An 18,037-nucleotide genomic window follows, 5' to 3' on the forward strand; every position below is an offset into this window, starting at 1 on the left:
TATACAGTTGAAGTCAGAAGTTTACATACACCATAGCCAAATACATTTCAACTCAGTTTTTCACAATTCCTGACATTTAATCCTTGTAAAAATTACCTGTCTTAGGTCAGTTAGGATCACCACTTTATTTTAAGACTGAAATGTCAGAATAATAGTAGAGAGAATGATTTATTTCAGATGTGATTCTTTCATCACATTCCCAGTGGGTAAGGAGTTTACATACACTCAATTAGTATTTGGTAGCATTGCCTTTAAATTGCTTAACTTGGGTCAAACATTTCAGGTAGCCTTCCACAAGCTTCCCACAATAAGTTGGGTGAATTTTGGCCCATTCCTCCTGACAGAGCTGGTGTAACTGAGTCAGGTTTGTAGGCCTCCTTGCTCGCACATGCTTTTTCAGTTCTGCCCACAAATTTTCTATAGGATTGAGGTCAGGGCTTTGTGATGGCCACTCCAATACCTTGACTTTGTTGTCCTTAAGCCATTTTGCCACAACTTTGGAAGTATGCTTGGGGGTCATTGTCCATTTGGAAGACCCATTTATGACCAAGCTTCAACTTCCTGACTGATGTCTTGAGATGTTGCTTCAATATATCCACATAATTGTCCTCCCTCATGATGCCATATATTTTGTGAAGTGCACCAGTTCATCCTGCAGCAAAGCACCACCACAACATGATGCTGCCACCCCCGTGCTTCACAGTTGGGATGGTGTTCTTCAGCTTGCAAGCGTCTTCTTTTTCCTCCAAACATAACGATAGTCATTATGGCCAAACAGTACTATTATTGTTTCATCAGAACAGAGGACATTTCTCCAAAAAGTACAGTCTTTGTCCTCATGTGCAGTTGCAAACCTTAGGGTGTTTTTTTTATGGTGGTTTTGAGCTGTGGTTTCTTCCTTGCTGAGCAGCTTTTCAGGTTATGTCGATATAGGACTCGTTTTACTGTGGATATAGATACTTTTGTACCTGTTTCCTACAGCATCTTCATAAGGTCCTTTACTGTTGTTCTGGGATTGATTTGCACTTTTCGCACCAAAGTGCGTTCATCTCTAGGAGACAGAACGTGTCTCCTTCCTGAGCGGTATGATGGCTGCGTGGTCCCATGGTGTTTATACTTGCGTACTATTGTTTGTACAGATGAACGTGGTACCTTCAGGCTTTTGGAAATTGCTCCCAAGGATGAACCAGAACTGTGGAGGTCTACAGTTCTTTTTTCTGAGGTCTTGGCTGATTTATTTTTATTTTCCTATGATGTCAATCAAAGAGGCACTGAGTTTGAATGTAGGCCTTGAAATACATCCACAGGTACACCTCCAATTGACTCAAATGATGTCAATTCGCCTATCAGAAGCTTCTAAAGCCATTACATAATTTTCTGGAATTTTCCAAGCTGTTTAAAGGCACATTCAACTTAGTGTATGTAAACTTCTGACCCACTGGAATTGTAATACAGTGAATTATAAGTGAAATAATCTGTCTGTAAACAATTGTTGGAAGAATTACTTGTGTCATGCACAAAGTAGATGTCATAACAGACTTGCCAAATCTATAGTTAGTTAACAAGAAATTTGTGGGGTGGTTGAAAAATTAGTTTTAATGACTCCAAACTAAGTGATTGTAAACTTCCGAATTCATCTGTATATCAACAAATTGGCAAGGGCACAAGAACAGTCTGCAGCACCTGGCCTCACCCTACTAGAATCTGAAGTTAAATGTCTGGTGCTTCTGCCACCAACCAAGCAGGGCCTACAGCAGCACCTAGATCTTCAGCACAGGTTTTGTCAGACCTGGGCCCTGACAGACCTGGGCCCTGACAGACCTGGGCCCTGACAGACCTTGGCCCTGACAGCCCTGGGCCCTGACAGTACATCTCAGTAAGACCAAAATAATGGTGTTCCAAATAAGGTCCAGTTGCCAGGACCACAAATATCAATTCTATCTAGACACCGCACACAAAAAAAACTATACATACCTCGGCCTAAACATCAGCGCCAAAGATAACTTCCACAAAGCTGTGAACGATCTGAGAGACAAGGCAAGAAGGGCCTTCTATGCCATCAAAGGGAACATAAAATTTGACATACCAATTAGGATCTGGCTAAAAAAGGAATATTAATTTATATATTTTTTTCTCCCCAATTTGGTATCCAATTCGTAGTTACAGTCTTGTCTCATCGCTACAACTCCCGTAAGAGAGAGAGAGAGAGAGAGAGGAGCTGCAGTCTCAACTTTTTCAGGTTGAGGGGAGGACAAAGACAAGAGGACAGGCAATAGGCAGAGGAGTATCGAGAGAAAAGGAGAGAGGGAGGACAGAGAATATGGGGTGAGGAAGGGGGAGAGAAACAGGAAGTACTCATACCTCTTTGGGAGACAGGACAGAGATGTAGTCCTCATAGATCATGCGTGCCTTCTCCTCCACTGTGTTCTTGTTCATCTCCTGTTTGAGGTCTTCACAGGCCAGCCAGAACAACATGTTCTCCTCGCTGTACTCAGTCCTTAAGAACTCTCTGAACACGTTCCGACCTGCAGGATTCTTCATCAGCTTGTCGAACGACTGGGACCAAACGCTAATCTCCTCTAATGTTGGTTTGGTGCTGAGAGATGGAGGGACATAGAGAGAGAGGTTAAATGACTGGGACCAGACACTATTCTCCTATAATGTTGGTTTGGTGCTGAGAGAGAGAGAGAGAGAGAGAGAGAGAGAGAGAGAGAGAGAGAGAGATGTGGGTGTAGAGGTAAGGGTGTAGAGGTAAATGTGTAGAGGTTAGGGTGTAGAGGTTAGGGTGTAGGGGTTAGGGTGTAGGGGCTAGGGTGTAGACGTTGGAGGTTAGGGTGTAGAGGTTAGGGTGTAGAGGTTAGGGTGTAGAGATTAGGGTGTAGAGGTTAGGGTGTAGGGGTTAGGGTGTAGAGGTTAGAGTGTATAGGTTAGGGTGTAGAGGTTAGAGGTTAGGGTGTAGGGTGTAGAGGTTAGGGTGTAGGGGTTAAGGTGTAGGGTGTAGAGGTTAGGGTGTAGAGGTAAGAGTGTAGAGGTTAGGGTGTAGGGTATAGAGGTTAGGGTGTAGGGTGTAGAGGTTAGGGTAGAGGTTAGGGTTTAGCATGTAGAGGTTAGGGTGTAGGGGTTATGTTGCAGACGTTAGGGGTTAGTGTGTAGGGGTTAGGGTGTAGGGGTTAGGGTGTAGAGGTTAGAGTGTAGAAGTTAGGTTAGGGTGTAGGGTGTAGGGGTTAGGGTGTAGAGGTTAGGGTGTAGAGGTTATGTTGTAGAAGTTAGGGGTTAGTGTGTAGGGGTTAGGGTGTAGGGGTTAGGGTGTAGAGGTTATGTTGTAGAAGTTAGGGGTTAGGGTGTAGGGGTTAGGGTGTAGAGGTTATGTTGTAGAAGTTAGGGGTTAGGGTGTAGGGGTTAGGGTGTAGGGGTTAGGGTGTAGAGGTTATGTTGTAGAAGTTAGGGTGTAGGGGTTAGGGTGTAGGGGTTAGGGTGTAGGGGTCAGGGTGTAGGGGTCAGTGTGTAGGGGTTAGGGTGTAGGGGTTAGGGTGTAGGGGTTAGTGTGTAGGGGTTAGGGTGTAGGGGTTAGGGTGTAGGGGTCAGGGTGTAGGGGTCAGGGTGTAGGGGTTAGGGTGTAGGGGTTAGGGTGTAGGGTGTAGAGGTTAGGGGTCTCACCTAGGTTCACAGTTTGATATGGTCTCCAGATGCGTCTCCAGGGATTTCCTCCTTCTGTCCTCTTCATTCCTAACAGTGAAACTGCAAGGTGGTGAAACTACATCACAGCACTTTCACATAGACACACAGACACTCACTCACTCACTCACTCACTCACTCACTCACTCACTCACTCGCCCACTCACTCACTCGCCCACTCACTCACTCGCTCACTCACTCACTCGCCCACTCACTCACTCAGTCACTCACTCACTTGCCCACTCACTCACTCGTCCACTCACTCACTCACTCACTCCCTCGCCCACTCACTCACTCCCTCGCCCACTCACTCACTCACTCACTCACTCACTCACTCGCCCACTCACTCACTCGTCCACTCACTCACTCGTCCACTCACTCACTCACTCACTCACTCACTCACTCACTCACTCACTCACTCACTCACTCACTCACTCACTCGCCCACTCACTCACTCGTCCACTCACTCACTCACTCGTCCACTCACTCACTCACTCACTCACTCGCTCACTCACTCACTCACTCACTCACTCACTCACTCACTCACTCGCCCACTCACTCACTCACTCACTCACTCACTCACTCGCCCACTCACTCGCCCACTCACTCACTCACTCACTCACTCACTCACTCACTCGCCCACTCACTCACTCGTCCACTCACTCACTCGTCCACTCTCAGATAACAGATATTTTGGAAAAACTAGATTATTACTTCTAGGATTACTTTAAAATTCAGAAAGGTTGTTTGCTATATCTTTCAGTGATCTTTGACACTTTCTGTTTTCTTAATGACACCACAAGGCAGACATCACTACGATGACACACCAAATGTGTTTGATGGATCGCGTGGAAAGAGCAGCAATAGGCTTTTTGTAGGCTACAGTCCAAGCTAGATCTTCCCAAGGTGTGACTGCCAAAGGTGTGACTGCCAAAGGTGTGACTGCCAAAGGTGTGACTGCCAAAGGTGTGACTGCACACTTTTGATAGACTAAAACAGCTGCATATTATCAAAACATCAAAGTGTCACAACAACAACAACAACAACAACAACAATAGGCCTATAGCAAATGCAGCATATGTCATTCTGTCACGCCCTGATCTGTTTCAACTGTCTTTGTGATTGTCTCCACCCACCCCCAGGTGTCACCTGTTCTCCCCATTAGTCCCCGGTGTATTTATCCCTGTGTTTCCTGTCTCTCTGTACCAGTGTATTTATCCCTGTGTTTCCTGTCTCTCTGTACCAGTGTATTTATCCCTGTGTTTCCTGTCTCTCTGTACCAGTGTATGTATCCCTGTGTTTCCTGTCTCTCTGTACCAGTGTATTTATCCCTGTGTTTCCTGTCTCTCTGTGCCAGTGTATTTATCCCTGTGTTTCCTGTCTCTCTGTGCCAGTGTATTTATCCCTGTGTTTCCTGTCTCTCTGTGCCAGTGTATTTATCCCTGTGTTTCCTGTCTCTCTGTACCAGTTCATCTTGTTCTCCCCATTAGTCAACTGTGTATTTATCCCTGAGTTTCCTGTCTCTCTGTACCAGTGTATGTATCCCTGTGTTTCCTGTCTCTCTGTACCAGTGTATTTATCACTGTTTTTCCTGTCTCTCTGTGTCAGTGTATTTATCCCTGTGTTTCCTGTCTCTCTGTGCCAGTGTATTTATCCCTGTGTTTCCTGTCTCTCTGTACCAGTGTATTTATCCCTGTGTTTCTTGTCTCTCTGTACCAGTGTATTTATCCCTGTGTTTCCTGTCTCTCTGTACCAGTGTATTTATCCCTGTGTTTCCCGTCTCTCTGTACCAGTGTATTTATCCCTGTGTTTCCTGTCTCTCTGTACCAGTGTATTTATCCCTGTGTTTCCTGTCTCTCTGTGCCAGTGTATTTATCCCTGTGTTTCCTGTCTCTCTGTGCCAGTGTATTTATCCCTGTGTTTCCTGTCTCTCTGTGCCAGTGTATTTATCCCTGTGTTTCCTGTCTCTCTGTACCAGTTCATCTTGTTCTCCCCATTAGTCAACTGTGTATTTATCCCTGAGTTTCCTGTCTCTCTGTACCAGTGTATGTATCCCTGTGTTTCCTGTCTCTCTGTACCAGTGTATTTATCCCTGTGTTTCCTGTCTCTCTGTACCAGTGTATTTATCCCTGGGTTTCCTGTCTCTCTGTGCCAGTGTATTTATCCCTGTGTTTCCTGTCTCTCTGTGCCAGTGTATTTATCCCTGTGTTTCCTGTCTCTCTGTGCCAGTGTATTTATCCCTGTGTTTCCTGTCTCTCTGTACCAGTGTATTTATCCCTGTGTTTCCTGTCTCTCTGTGCCAGTTCGTCTTGTTTTGCCAAGTCAACCCGCGTTTTTTCCTAGTTCCCAGTCTCTGATTTTTTCCTAGCCCTCCTGGTTTTGACACTTGCCTGTCCTGGCGTCGAACCCGCCTGCCTGACCACTCTGCCTGTCCTGACCTCGAGCCTGCCTATCCCCTGGTACTGTTTGGACTCTGACCTGGTTTATGAACTCTCACCTGTCCCCGACCTGCCTTTTGCCTCCCCAATTTTGGTATAATAAATATCAGAGCTCAACCATCTGCCTCCTTTGTCTGCATTAGGGTCTCACCTTGTGCCCATAAAGCATTCATTTTTCACATGCAAAAAGCACTTTTCAGTAGTAGTAGTAAAGCATGCCATTCCGAAAGCAGCATTTATTTTTCAACTCAATGAGCCCGATCAGTCGTCCATGACAACCAAATCATAAACAACAGATTAGGCTAATTAGTCCTTCGTTTTTGGGTTACGCTCCGGTAGAATCATTTGGCTAATCTATATTTCCATATTTCCAAGTCCGATTCTTGAAGATCAAGGCTGACTGTAAATCTGACAGACTTTGGTTTTGAATGTAAATACGGTACATAACATATATAACCAACAGTACCAGTTAAAAGTTTGGACAAACATTTAATTTTACTATTTTCTACATTGTAGAATAATAGTGAAGACATCAAATCTATGAAATAACACATATGAAATCATGTCGTAACAAAACAAAAATGTTAAACAAATCAAAATATATTTTTGTAGCCACCCGTTGCCTTGATGACAGTTTTGCACGCTCTTGACATTCTCTCAACCAGCTTCACCTGGAATGCTTTTCCAACAGTCTTGAAGGAGTTCCTACATATGCTGAGCACTTGCTGGCTGCTTTTCCTTCACTCTGCAGTCCAACTCATCCCAAACCATCTCAATTGGGTTGAGGTTGGGTGATTGTGGAAGCCAGGTCATCTGATGCAGCACTCCATCACTCTCCTTCTTGGTCAAATAGCCCTTACACAGCCTGGAGGTGTGTTGGGTCATTGTCCTTTTGAAAAACAAATGATAGTCCCAGTAAGCACAAACCAGATGGGATGGCGTATCACTGCAGAATGCTTTGGTAGCAATGCTGGTTAAGTGTGTCTTGAATTCTAAATAAATCACTTACAGTGTCACCAGCAAAGCACCCCCACACCATCACACCTCCTCCTCCATGCTTCATGGTGGGAACCACACGAGGAGATCATCCGTTCACCTAATCTGCGTCTCACAAAGACAGGGCTGTTGGAACCAAAAATCTCAAATTTGTATTTATCAGACCAAAGGACAGATTTCCACCGGTCTAATGTCCATTGCTCGTTTTTCGTTGGCCCAAGCAAGTCTCTTCTTATTATTGGTGACCTTGAGAGTAAGATGGCTGCCGTTTTACAGGCTCCTTACCAAATGTCCTATTTTGCAAGTTTTTTTGTTGCTGCTACCGAAAATAACTTCTGTACATCAGAACAGCGATTACTTACCTCGAACTCGACCAAGATTTTTTATTTAACGAGTCCGACGCAAAGTGTATCCTGCTATCTCTGGAACGGGCCCAAATCCCCCGTCCATTGCGTGAAGAAAAGACAGAAAAGGGGGGCGGAGGTCGGGAATTCGGAGAATTTGTAGGCGAGTGAATAAACTTCCACTACCATCTGTTCTATTGGCCAACGTTCAAAAACAAAAACGGATGATATACGATCAAGACGATCCTACCAACGGGAAAAAAAAAAAAAAAATGAATGATCTTATCTTATCCTATCTTATATTATTATTAAATAATTATTATTGTTGTTTAAAACCGAGTCGTGACTGAACGACAACATGGATAATATAGAGCTGGCGGGATTTTCCATGCACCGGCAGAACAGAGCAGCTACGTCTGGTAAGACGAGGGGTGGGGGTGTGTGTCTATTTGTCAATAACAGCTGGTGCGCGATGTCTAATATTAAAGAAGTCTCGAGGTATTGCTCGCCTGAGGTAGAGTATCTCATGATAATCTGTAGACCACACTATCTACCAAGAGAGTTCTCATCTATATTATTCGTAGCAGTCTATTTACCACCACAGACCGATGCTGATACTAGGAACGCACTCAACCAGCTGTATAAGGCCATAAGCAAACAAGACAATGCTCATCCAGAAGCAGCGCTCCTAGTGGCCGGGGACTTTAATGCAGGTCAACTTAAATCCGTTTTACCTCATTTCTACCAGCATGTAACATGTTCAAAGCTCTCCCTCGTCCTCCATTTGGCAAATCTGACCATAGTTCTATCCACCTGATTCCTGCTTACAAGCAAATATTAAAGCAGTAAGTACCAATGACTCACTCAATACGGAAGTGGTCAGATGACGCGGATGCTACGCTACAGGACTGTTTTGCTAGCACAGACTGGAATAGGTTCAGGGATTTATCCCAATGGCATTGAGGAGTATACCACCTCAGTCATCGGCTTCTTCAATAAGTGCATCGATGATGTCGTCCCCAAAGTGGCCATACACATATATCCCAACCAGAAGCCATAGATTACAGGCAACATCCGCATCGAGCTAAAGGCTAGAGCTGCCACTTTCAAGGAGCGGGACACTATTCCGGAAGCGTATAAGAAATCCAGCTATGCCCTAAGACGCCCCATCAAACAGGCAACTCGATTACAGACTACAAAGGGAATGCTGCATTCATTGTAGCTGGGGATTTTAACAAGGCTAATCTGAAAACAAGACTCCCTTAATTGTATCAGCATATCGATTGCGCAACCAGGGCTGGTAAAACCTTGGATCATTGCTATTCTAACTTCCGCGATGCATATATGGCCCCCCCTTTCGGAAAAGCTGACCACGACTCCATTTTGTTGCTTCCTGCCTACAGAGAGAAACTAAAACAAGAAGCTCCCGCTTCCAGGTCTGTTCAACGCTGGTCCGACCAATCTGATTCCACGCTTCAAGACTGCTTCCATCACGTGGATTGGGATATGTTCCGCATTGCGTCCAACAACAACATTGACGAATACGCTGATTCGGTGAGCGAGTTCATTAGAAAGTGCATTTATGATGTCATTCCCATAGCAACGATTAAAACATTCCCAAACCAGAAACCGTGGATTGATGGCAGCATTCGTGTGAAACTGAAAGCACAAACCACTGCTTTTAACCAGGGAAAGGTGACCGGAAACATGACCGAATTCAAACAGTGTAGCTATTCCCTCCGCAAGGCAATCAAACAAGCTAAGCGTCAGTATAGAGACAAAGTAGAGTCACAATTCAACGGCTCAGACACAAGAGGTATGTGGCAGGGTCTACAGTCAATCACGGGTTACAAAAAGAAAACCAGCCCCGTCACAGACCAGGATGTCTTGCTTCCAGGCAGACTAAATAACTTTTTTGCCCGCTTTGAGGACAATACAGTGCCACTGACACGGCCAGCAACTAAAACATGCGGACTCTCCTTCACTGCAGCCGATGTGAGGAAAACATTTAAACGTGTTAACCCTCGCAAGGCTGCAGACCCAGACGGCATCCCCAGCCGCGTCCTCAGAGCATGCGCAGACCAGCTGGCTGGTGTGTTTACGGACATATTCAATCAATCCCTATCCCAGTCTGTTGTTCCCACATGCTTCAAGAGGGCCACCATTGTTCCTGTTCTTGAGCTAAGGTAACTGAGCTAAACGACTACTGCCTTGTAGCACTCCGTCATCATGAAGTGCTTTGAGAGACTAGTCAAGGACCATATCACCTCCACGCTACCTGACACCCTAGACCCACTCCAATTTGCTTACCGCCCAAATAGATCCACAGACGATGCAATCTCAACCACACTGCACACTGCCCTAACCCATCTGGACATCTGGAATACCTATGTGAGAATGCTGTTCATCGACTACAGCTCGGCATTTAACACCATAGTGCCCTCCAAACTCGTCATCAAGCTCGAGACCCTGGGTCTCGACACCGCCCTGTGCAACTGGGTACTGGACTTCCTGATGGGCTGCCCCCAGGTGGTGAAGGTAGGAAACAACATCTCCACCCCGCTGATCCTCAACACTGGGGCCCCACAAGGGTGCGCTCTGAGCCCTCTCCTGTACTCCCTGTTCACCCACGACTGCGTGGCCACGCACGCCTCCAACTCAATCATCAAGTTTGCGGACGACACTACAGTGGTAGGCTTGATTACCAACAACGACGAGACGGCCTACAGGGAGGAGGTGAGGGCCCTCGGAGTGTGGTGTCAGGAAAATAACCTCGCACTCAACGTCAACAAAACAAAGGAGATGATTGTGGACTTCAGGAAATAGCAGAGGGAGCACCCCCCTATCCACATCGATGGGACAGTAGTGGAGAGGGTAGTAAGTTTTAAGTTCCTCGGCGTACACATCACGGAAAAACTGAATTGGTCCACCCACACAGACAGCGTCTTGAAGAAGGCGCAGCAGCGCCTCTTCAACCTCAGGAGGCTAAAGAAATTTGTCTTGTCACCAAAAGCACTCACAAACTTCTACAGATGCACAATCGAGAGCATCCTGTCAGGCTGTATCACCGCCTGGTACGGCAACTGCTCCGCCCACAACCGTAAAGCTCTCCAGAGGGTAGTGAGGTCTGCACAACGCATCACCGGGGGCAAACTACCTGCCCTCCAGGACACCTACACCACCCGATGTCACAGGAAGGCCATAAAGATCATCAAGGACAACAACCACCCGAGCCACTGCCTGTTCACCCCGCTATCATCCAGAAGGCGAGGTCAGTACAGGTGCATCAAAGCAGGGACAGAGAGACTGAAAAACAGCTTCTATCTCAAGGCCATCAGACTGTTAAACAGCCACCACTAACATTGAGTGGCTGCTGCCAACACACTGACTCAACTCCAGCCACTTTAATAATGGGAATTGATGGAAATTGATGTCAAATATATCACTAGCACTTTAAACAATGCTACTTAATATAATGTTTACATACCCTACATTATTAATCTCATATGTATATGTATATACACTGTACCCTATATCATCTACTGCATCTTTATGTAATACATGTATCACTAGCCACTTTAAACTATGCCACTTTGTTTACATACCCTACATTACTCATCTCATATGTATATACTGTACTCGATACCATCTACTGCATCTTGCCTATACCGTCACTCATTCATATATCTTTATGTACATATTCTTTATCCCTTTACACTTGTGTGTATAAGGTAGTAGTTTTGGAATTGTTTGGTTAGATTACTCGTTGGTTATTACTGCATTGTCGGAACTAGAAGCACAAGTATTTCGCTACACATCTGCTAACCATGTGTATGTGACAAATACGTTTGATCTGATTTGAACCCAGCCACTAGCTGCCCAGTGAAGCAAGCCTACCAGACGAGCTAAATGCCTTTTATGCTAGCTTCGCGGCAAGCAACACTAAAGCATATATGAGAGCACCAGCTGTTCTGGACGACTGTGTTAGAACGCTCTTGGTAGCTGATGTGAGCAAGACCTTTAAACAGGTCAACATTCACAAAGCCGCGGAGCAGATTACCAGGACATGTAATCAAAGCATGCGCGGACCAACTGTCAATTCACTGACATTTTCAACCTCTCCCTGACCAAGTTTGTAATACCTACATGTTTCAAGTAGCCCACCATAGTCCCTGTGCCCCAAGGTAACCTGCCTAAATGATTACCGCACCGTAGCACTCACGTCTGTAGCCTTGAAGTGCTTTGAAAGGTTGGTCATGGCTCACATCAACACCATCATCCCGGAAACCCTAGACACACTCCAATTCACATACCACCCCAACAGATCCACAGATGACTCAATCTCTATTGCACTCCACACTGCCCTTTCCCACCTGGACAAAAGGAACACCTATGTGAGAATGCTATTCATTGACTACAGCTCAGCGTTCAACACCATAGTGCCCACAAAGCTCATCACTGAGCTAAAGACCCGGGACTAAACACCTCCCTCTGCCGCCCCCAGGTGGTAAGGACTCATTAAGTTTGCTGACGACATAACAGTGGTAGGCCTGATTACCGACAACGATGAGACAGCCTATAAGGAGTAGGTCAGAGACCTGGCAGTGTGGTGCCAGGACAACAACCTTTCCCTCAATGTGAGCAAGACAAAGGAGCTGATTGTGGACTACAGAAAAAGGCGGGTCGAACAGGCCCCCATTAACATCAACGGGCTGTAGTGGAGAGGGTCAACTTCCTTGGTGTCCACATCACCAACGAACTTTCATGGTCCAAACACACCAAGACAGTCGTGAAGAGGGCACGGCAACACCTTTTCCCCCTCAGGAGATTGAAAAGATTTGGCATGGGTCCCCAGATCCTCAAAAAGTTATACAGCTGCACCATCGAGAGCATCCTGACCGGTTGCATCACAGCCTGGTATGGCAACTGCTTGGCATCTGACTGTAAGGCGCTACAGAGAGTAGTGTGTACGACCCAGTACATCACTGGGGCCAAGCTTCCTGCCATCCAGGACCAGGACCTACCTAATTTTTTATCATAGGTACACTTCAACTGTGAGAAGTCGAATCTAAAACAAAAATCCAGAAAATCACATTGTATGATTTTTAAGTAATTAATTAGCATTTTATTGCATGACATAAGTATTTGATACATCAGAAAAGCAGAACTTAATATTTGGTACAGAAACCTTTGTTTGCAATTACAGAGATCATACGTTTCCTGTAGTTCTTGACCAGGTTTGCACACACTGCAGCAGGGATTTTGGCCCACTCCTCCTTCTACCCCCAAGCCATAAGATTTCTGAACAATTAAACAAATGGCTACCCAGGCTATTAACATTGACCCCCCTCATTTTCTACACTGCTGCTACTCGCTGTTTATCTTTGCATAGTCACTTTACCCCTACCTAAATGAACAAATTACCTCAACTAACCTGTAACATCGCACATTTACTCGGTACTGTAAATAGCCTCATTATTGTTATTTTTTTGTGTTCATTTTTATTATTTTTTACTTCAGTTTATTTGGAAAATATTTTCTTAACTCTTTCTTGAACTGCATTGTTGGTAAAGGGCTTGAAAGTTTTTCACGGTAAATACCTGTTGTATTTGGTAAGTTTGATTTAATTTGGTTTATTTGCAGCAATTCAACCTGATTCACGCAGTGTCCTCTGAACAGTTGATGTTGAGATGTTGTCTGTTACTTGAACTCTGTGAAGCATTTATTTGAGCTACAATCTGAGACTGGTAATGAATTTATCTTATCTTCTAACTCAGGGTTTTACTTTCCTGTGGAGGTCCTCATGAGAGTCAGTTTCATCATAGTGCTTGATGGTTTTTGCAACTGCACTTCAAGAAACTTTCAAAGTTATTGACATTTTAAGTATTGACTGACCTTCATGTCTCACAGTAATGATGGACTGTCATTTCTCTTTGCTTATTTGAGCTGTTCTTGCCATAATATGGACTTGGTCTTTTACCAAATAGGGCTGTCTTCTGTATATCCCCCCTACCTTGTCACAACACAACTGATTGGCTCAAACGCATTAAGAAGGAAAGAAATTCCACAAATTAACATTTAACAAGGCACACCTGTTAATTGAAATGTATTCCAGATGACTACCTCATGAAGCTGGTTGAGAGAATGCCAAGAGTGTGCAAAGCTGTCATCAAGGCAAAGGGTAGCAACTTTGAAGATTCTAAAATATATTTTGATTTATTTAACACTTTTTTGGTTGCTACATGATTACATATGTGTTAGTTCATAGTTTTGATGTATTCACTATTCTACAATGTAGAAAACAGTAAAAATAAAGAAAAACTCTTGAATGAGTAGGTGTGTCCAAACCTTTGACTGGTACTGTATATAACCTATTACTTACTATCTGCAGTGGAAAGCAATGGGTTAGAAGAAGCCTACATAACCAACATCCATTCATGTCAACTCTAACATACAGTTGAAGTCGGAAGTTTACATAGACTTAGGTTGGAGTCATTAAAACTAGTTTTTCAACCACTCCACACATTTCTTGTTAACAAACTATAGTTTTGGCAAGTCGGTTAGGACATCTACTTTGTGCATGACACAAGTCATTTTTCCAACAATTGTTTACAGACAGATTATTTAACTTATAATTCACTGTATTACAATTCCAGTGGGTCAGAAGTTTACATGCACTAAATTGAATGTACCTTTAAACAGATTGGAAAATTCTAGAAAATGTATGTCATGGCTTTAGAAGCTTCTGATAGGCTTATTGACATCATTTGAGTCCATTGGAGGTGTACCTGTGGATGTATTTCAAGGCCTACCTTCAAACTCAGTGCCTCTTTGCTTGACATCATAGGAAAATCAAAAGAAATCAGTCAAGACCCCAGGAAAAAAAACTGTAGACCTCCACAAGTCTGGTTCATCCTGGGGAGCAAATTACAAACGCCTGAAGGTACCACATTCATCTGTACAGACAATAGTACGCAAGTATAAACACCATGGGACCACGCAGCCATCATACCTCTCAGGAAGGAGGCGCGTTCTGTCTCCTAGAGATGAACGTACTTTGGTGTGAAAAGTACAAATCAATCCCAGAACAACAGCAGAGGACCTTGTGAAGATGCTGTATGAAACAGGTACAAAAGTATCTATATTCACAGTAAAATGAGTCCTATATCGACATAACCTGAAAGGCCGCTCAGCAAGGAAGAAGCCACTGCTCCAAAACTGCCATAAAAAAGCCAGACTACTTTTTGCAACTGCACATGGGGACAAAGACTGTACTTTTTGGAGAAATGTCCTCTGGTCTGATGAAACAATAATAGTACTGTTTGGCCATAATGACCATCGTTATGTTTGGAGGGAAAAGAGGGAGGCTTGCAAGCTGAAGAACACCATCCCAACCGTACAGCACGGGGGTGTCAGCATCATGCTGTGGGGGTGCTTTGCTGCAGGAGGGACTGTTGCACTTCACAAAATATATGGCATCACGAGGAATGAAATTATGTGGATATATTGAATCAACATCTCAAGACATCAGTCAGGAAGTGAAAGCTTGGTCGTAAATGGGTCTTCCAAATGGACAATGACCCCAAGCATACTTCCAAAGTTGTGGAAAAATGGCTTAAGGACAACAAAGTCAAGGTATTGGAGTGGCCATCACGAAGCCCTGATCTCAACCCTATAGAACATTTGTGGGCAGAACTGAAAAAGCGCGTGCGAGCAAGAGACCTACAAACCTGACTTAGTTACACCAGCTCTGTCAGGAGGAATGGGCCAAAATTCACCCAACTTATTGTGGGAAGCTTGTGGAAGACTACCCAAAACATTTGACCCAAGTTAAACAATTTAAAGGCAAGCTACCAAACACTAATTGAGTGTATTTAAACTTCTGACCCACTGGGAATGTGATGAAAGAAATAAAAGCTGAAATAAATCATTCTCTCTGCTATTATTCTGACATTTCACATTCTTAAAATGAAGTGGTGATTCTAACTGACCTGAGACGGGGATTTGTACTAGGATTAAATGTCAGGATTTGTGAAAAACTGAGTTACAAATGGATTGGCAAAGGTGTATGTAAACTTCCGACTTCAACTGTACATCCGGATAGAGCAGTAGAGAACAGGAAGCAGAACAGAGCAGGTGATACAGAGGTAGAGAGGGGGGACAGGGACACTGTGAGTGTAGGGGGGGGACAGGGACACTGTGAGTGTAGGGGGGGGGCAGGGACACTGTGAGTGTAGGGGGGGGGACAGGGACACTGTGAGTGTAGGGGGGGACAGGGACACTGTGAGTGTAGGGGGGGACAGGGATGCTGTGAGTGTAGTGGGGGGGACAGGGACACTGTGAGTGTAGGGGGAGGACAGGGATGCTGTGAGTGTAGTGGGGGGGGCAGGGACACTGAGTATAGGGGGGGACAGGGATGCTGTGAGTGTAGGGGGGGGACAGGGACACTGTTGCACTTCACAAAATATATGGCATCATGAGGAATGAAAATGATGTGGATATATTGAATCAACATCTCAAGACATCAGTCAGGAAGTGAAAGCTTGGTCTCAAATGAGTCTTCCAAATGGACAATGACCCCAAGCATACTTCCAAAGTTGTGGAAAAATGGCTTAAGGACAACAAAGTCAAGGTATTGGAGTGGCCATCACAAAGCCCTGACCTCAGGGGGAGGGGACAGGGACACTGAGTGTAGGGGGGGGACAGGGACGCTGAGTGTAGGGGGGGGGCAGGGATGCATTGAGTGTAGGGGGGGGGGGGACAGGGACGCTGTGAGTGTAGGGGGGGGGGACAGGGACACTGAGTGTAGGGGGGGGACAGGGATGCATTGAGTGTAGGGGGGGACAGGGACGCTGTGAGTGTAGGGGGGGGGACAGGGACACTGAGTGTAGGGAGGGATGCTGCGAGTGTAGGGGGGGGGGGCAGGGACACTGAGTTTAGGGGGGGACAGGGATGCTGTGAGTGTAGGTTGGGGACAGGGACACTGTGAGTGTAGGGGGGGGACAGGGATGCTGTGAGTGCAGGGGGGGACAGGGATGCTGTGAGTGTAGGGGGGGACACTGTGAGTGTAGGGGGGGACAGGGACACTGTGAGTGTAGAGGGGGACAGGGACGCTGTGAGTGTAGTGGGGGGGACAGGGACACTGTGAGTGTAGGGGGAGGACAGGGATGCTGTGAGTGTAGGGGGAGGGGACAGGGACACTGAGTGTAGGGGGAGGGGACAGGGACACTGTTGCACTTCACAAAATATATGGCATCATGAGGAATGAAAATGATGTGGATATATTGAATCAACATCTCAAGACATCAGTCAGGAAGTTAAAGCTTGGTTCCAAATGGGTCTTCCAAATGGACAATGACCCCAAGCATACTTCCAAAGTTGTGGAAAAATGGCTTAAGGACAACAAAGTCAAGGTATTGGAGTGGCCATCACAAAGCCCTGACCTCAGGGGGAGGGGACAGGGATACTGAGTGTAGGGGGGGGACAGGGACGCTGAGTGTAGGGGGGGGGGGGGGGGCAGGGATGCATTGAGTGCAGGGGGGGGGGACAGGGACGCTGTGAGTGTAGGGAGGGGGCAGGGACGCTGTGAGTGTAGGGGGGGGGGCAGGGACACTGAGTGTAGGAGGGGGGACAGGGATGCATTGAGTGTAGGGGGGAGACAGGGACGCTGTGAGTGTAGGGGGGGGACAGGGACTCTGAGTGTAGGGGGGGATGCTGTGAGTGTAGGGGGGATGCTGTGAGTGTAGGGGGGGTGCTGTGAGTGTAGAGGGGGGGTGCTGTGAGTGTTGGGGGGGACGCTGTGAGTGTAGGGGGGGATGCTGTGAGTGTAGGGGGGGATGCTGTGAGTGTAGGGGGGGTGCTGTGAGTGTAGAGGGGGGGTGCTGTGAGTGTTGGGGGGGACGCTGTGAGTGTAGGGGGGGTGCTGTGAGTGTAGGGGGGGGTGCTGTGAGTGTAAGGGGGTGCTGTGAGTGTAGGGGGGGTGCTGTGAGTGTAGGGGGGGTGCTGTGAGTGTAGGGGGGTGCTGTGAGTGTAGGGGGGGTGCTGTGAGTGTAGGGGGGTGCTGTGAGTGTAGGGGGGTGCTGTGAGTGTAGGGGGGGTGCTGTGAGTGTAGGGGGGTGCTGTGAGTGTAAGGGGGGGGACGCTGTGAGTGTAGGGGGGGTGCTGTGAGTGTAGGGGGGGTGCTGTGAGTGTAGGGGAGGGACAGGGATGCTGTGAGTGTAAGGGGGGTGCTGTGAGTGTAGGGGGGGTGCTGTGAGTGTAGGGGGGGGGGGTGCTGTGAGTGTAGGGGAGGGACAGGGATGCTGTGAGTGTAAGGGGGGGTGCTGTGAGTGTAGGGGGGTGCTGTGAGTGTAGGGGGGGTGCTGTGAGTGTAGGGGGGGGACGCTGTGAGTGTAAGGGGGGTGCTGTGAGTGTAGGGGGGGGTGCTGTGAGTGTAGGGGAGGGACAGGGATGCTGTGAGTGTAAGGGGGGGTGCTGTGAGTGTAGGGGGGGTGCTGTGAGTGTAGGGGGGGGTGCTGTGAGTGTAGGGGGGGGGGTGCTGTGAGTGTAGGGGAGGGGGTGCTGTGAGTGTAGGGGGGGACAGGG

At 46.5% G+C, this 18,037-nt stretch overlaps 1 protein-coding gene across 1 annotated transcript in view; it reads right to left on the reverse strand.

The window, feature by feature from the left end:
* The window catches only part of LOC139367792 (regulator of G-protein signaling 20-like), a 112,339-nt gene that overhangs the window by 14,622 nt on the left and 79,680 nt on the right, over nucleotides 1–18,037 (reverse strand). Inside the window, exons 4-5 of the mRNA XM_071106126.1 lie at nucleotides 3,658–3,726; nucleotides 2,362–2,596 (exon numbers count right to left, since the gene is read on the reverse strand). Coding sequence (XP_070962227.1) covers nucleotides 2,362–2,596; nucleotides 3,658–3,726 — 304 coding nt within the window. The remainder of the gene's footprint in view (nucleotides 1–2,361; nucleotides 2,597–3,657; nucleotides 3,727–18,037) is intronic.

Source organism: Oncorhynchus clarkii, chromosome 16 (assembly GCF_045791955.1).
Source record: "Oncorhynchus clarkii lewisi isolate Uvic-CL-2024 chromosome 16, UVic_Ocla_1.0, whole genome shotgun sequence".
Taxonomy (NCBI): Eukaryota; Metazoa; Chordata; class Actinopteri; order Salmoniformes; family Salmonidae; genus Oncorhynchus; species Oncorhynchus clarkii.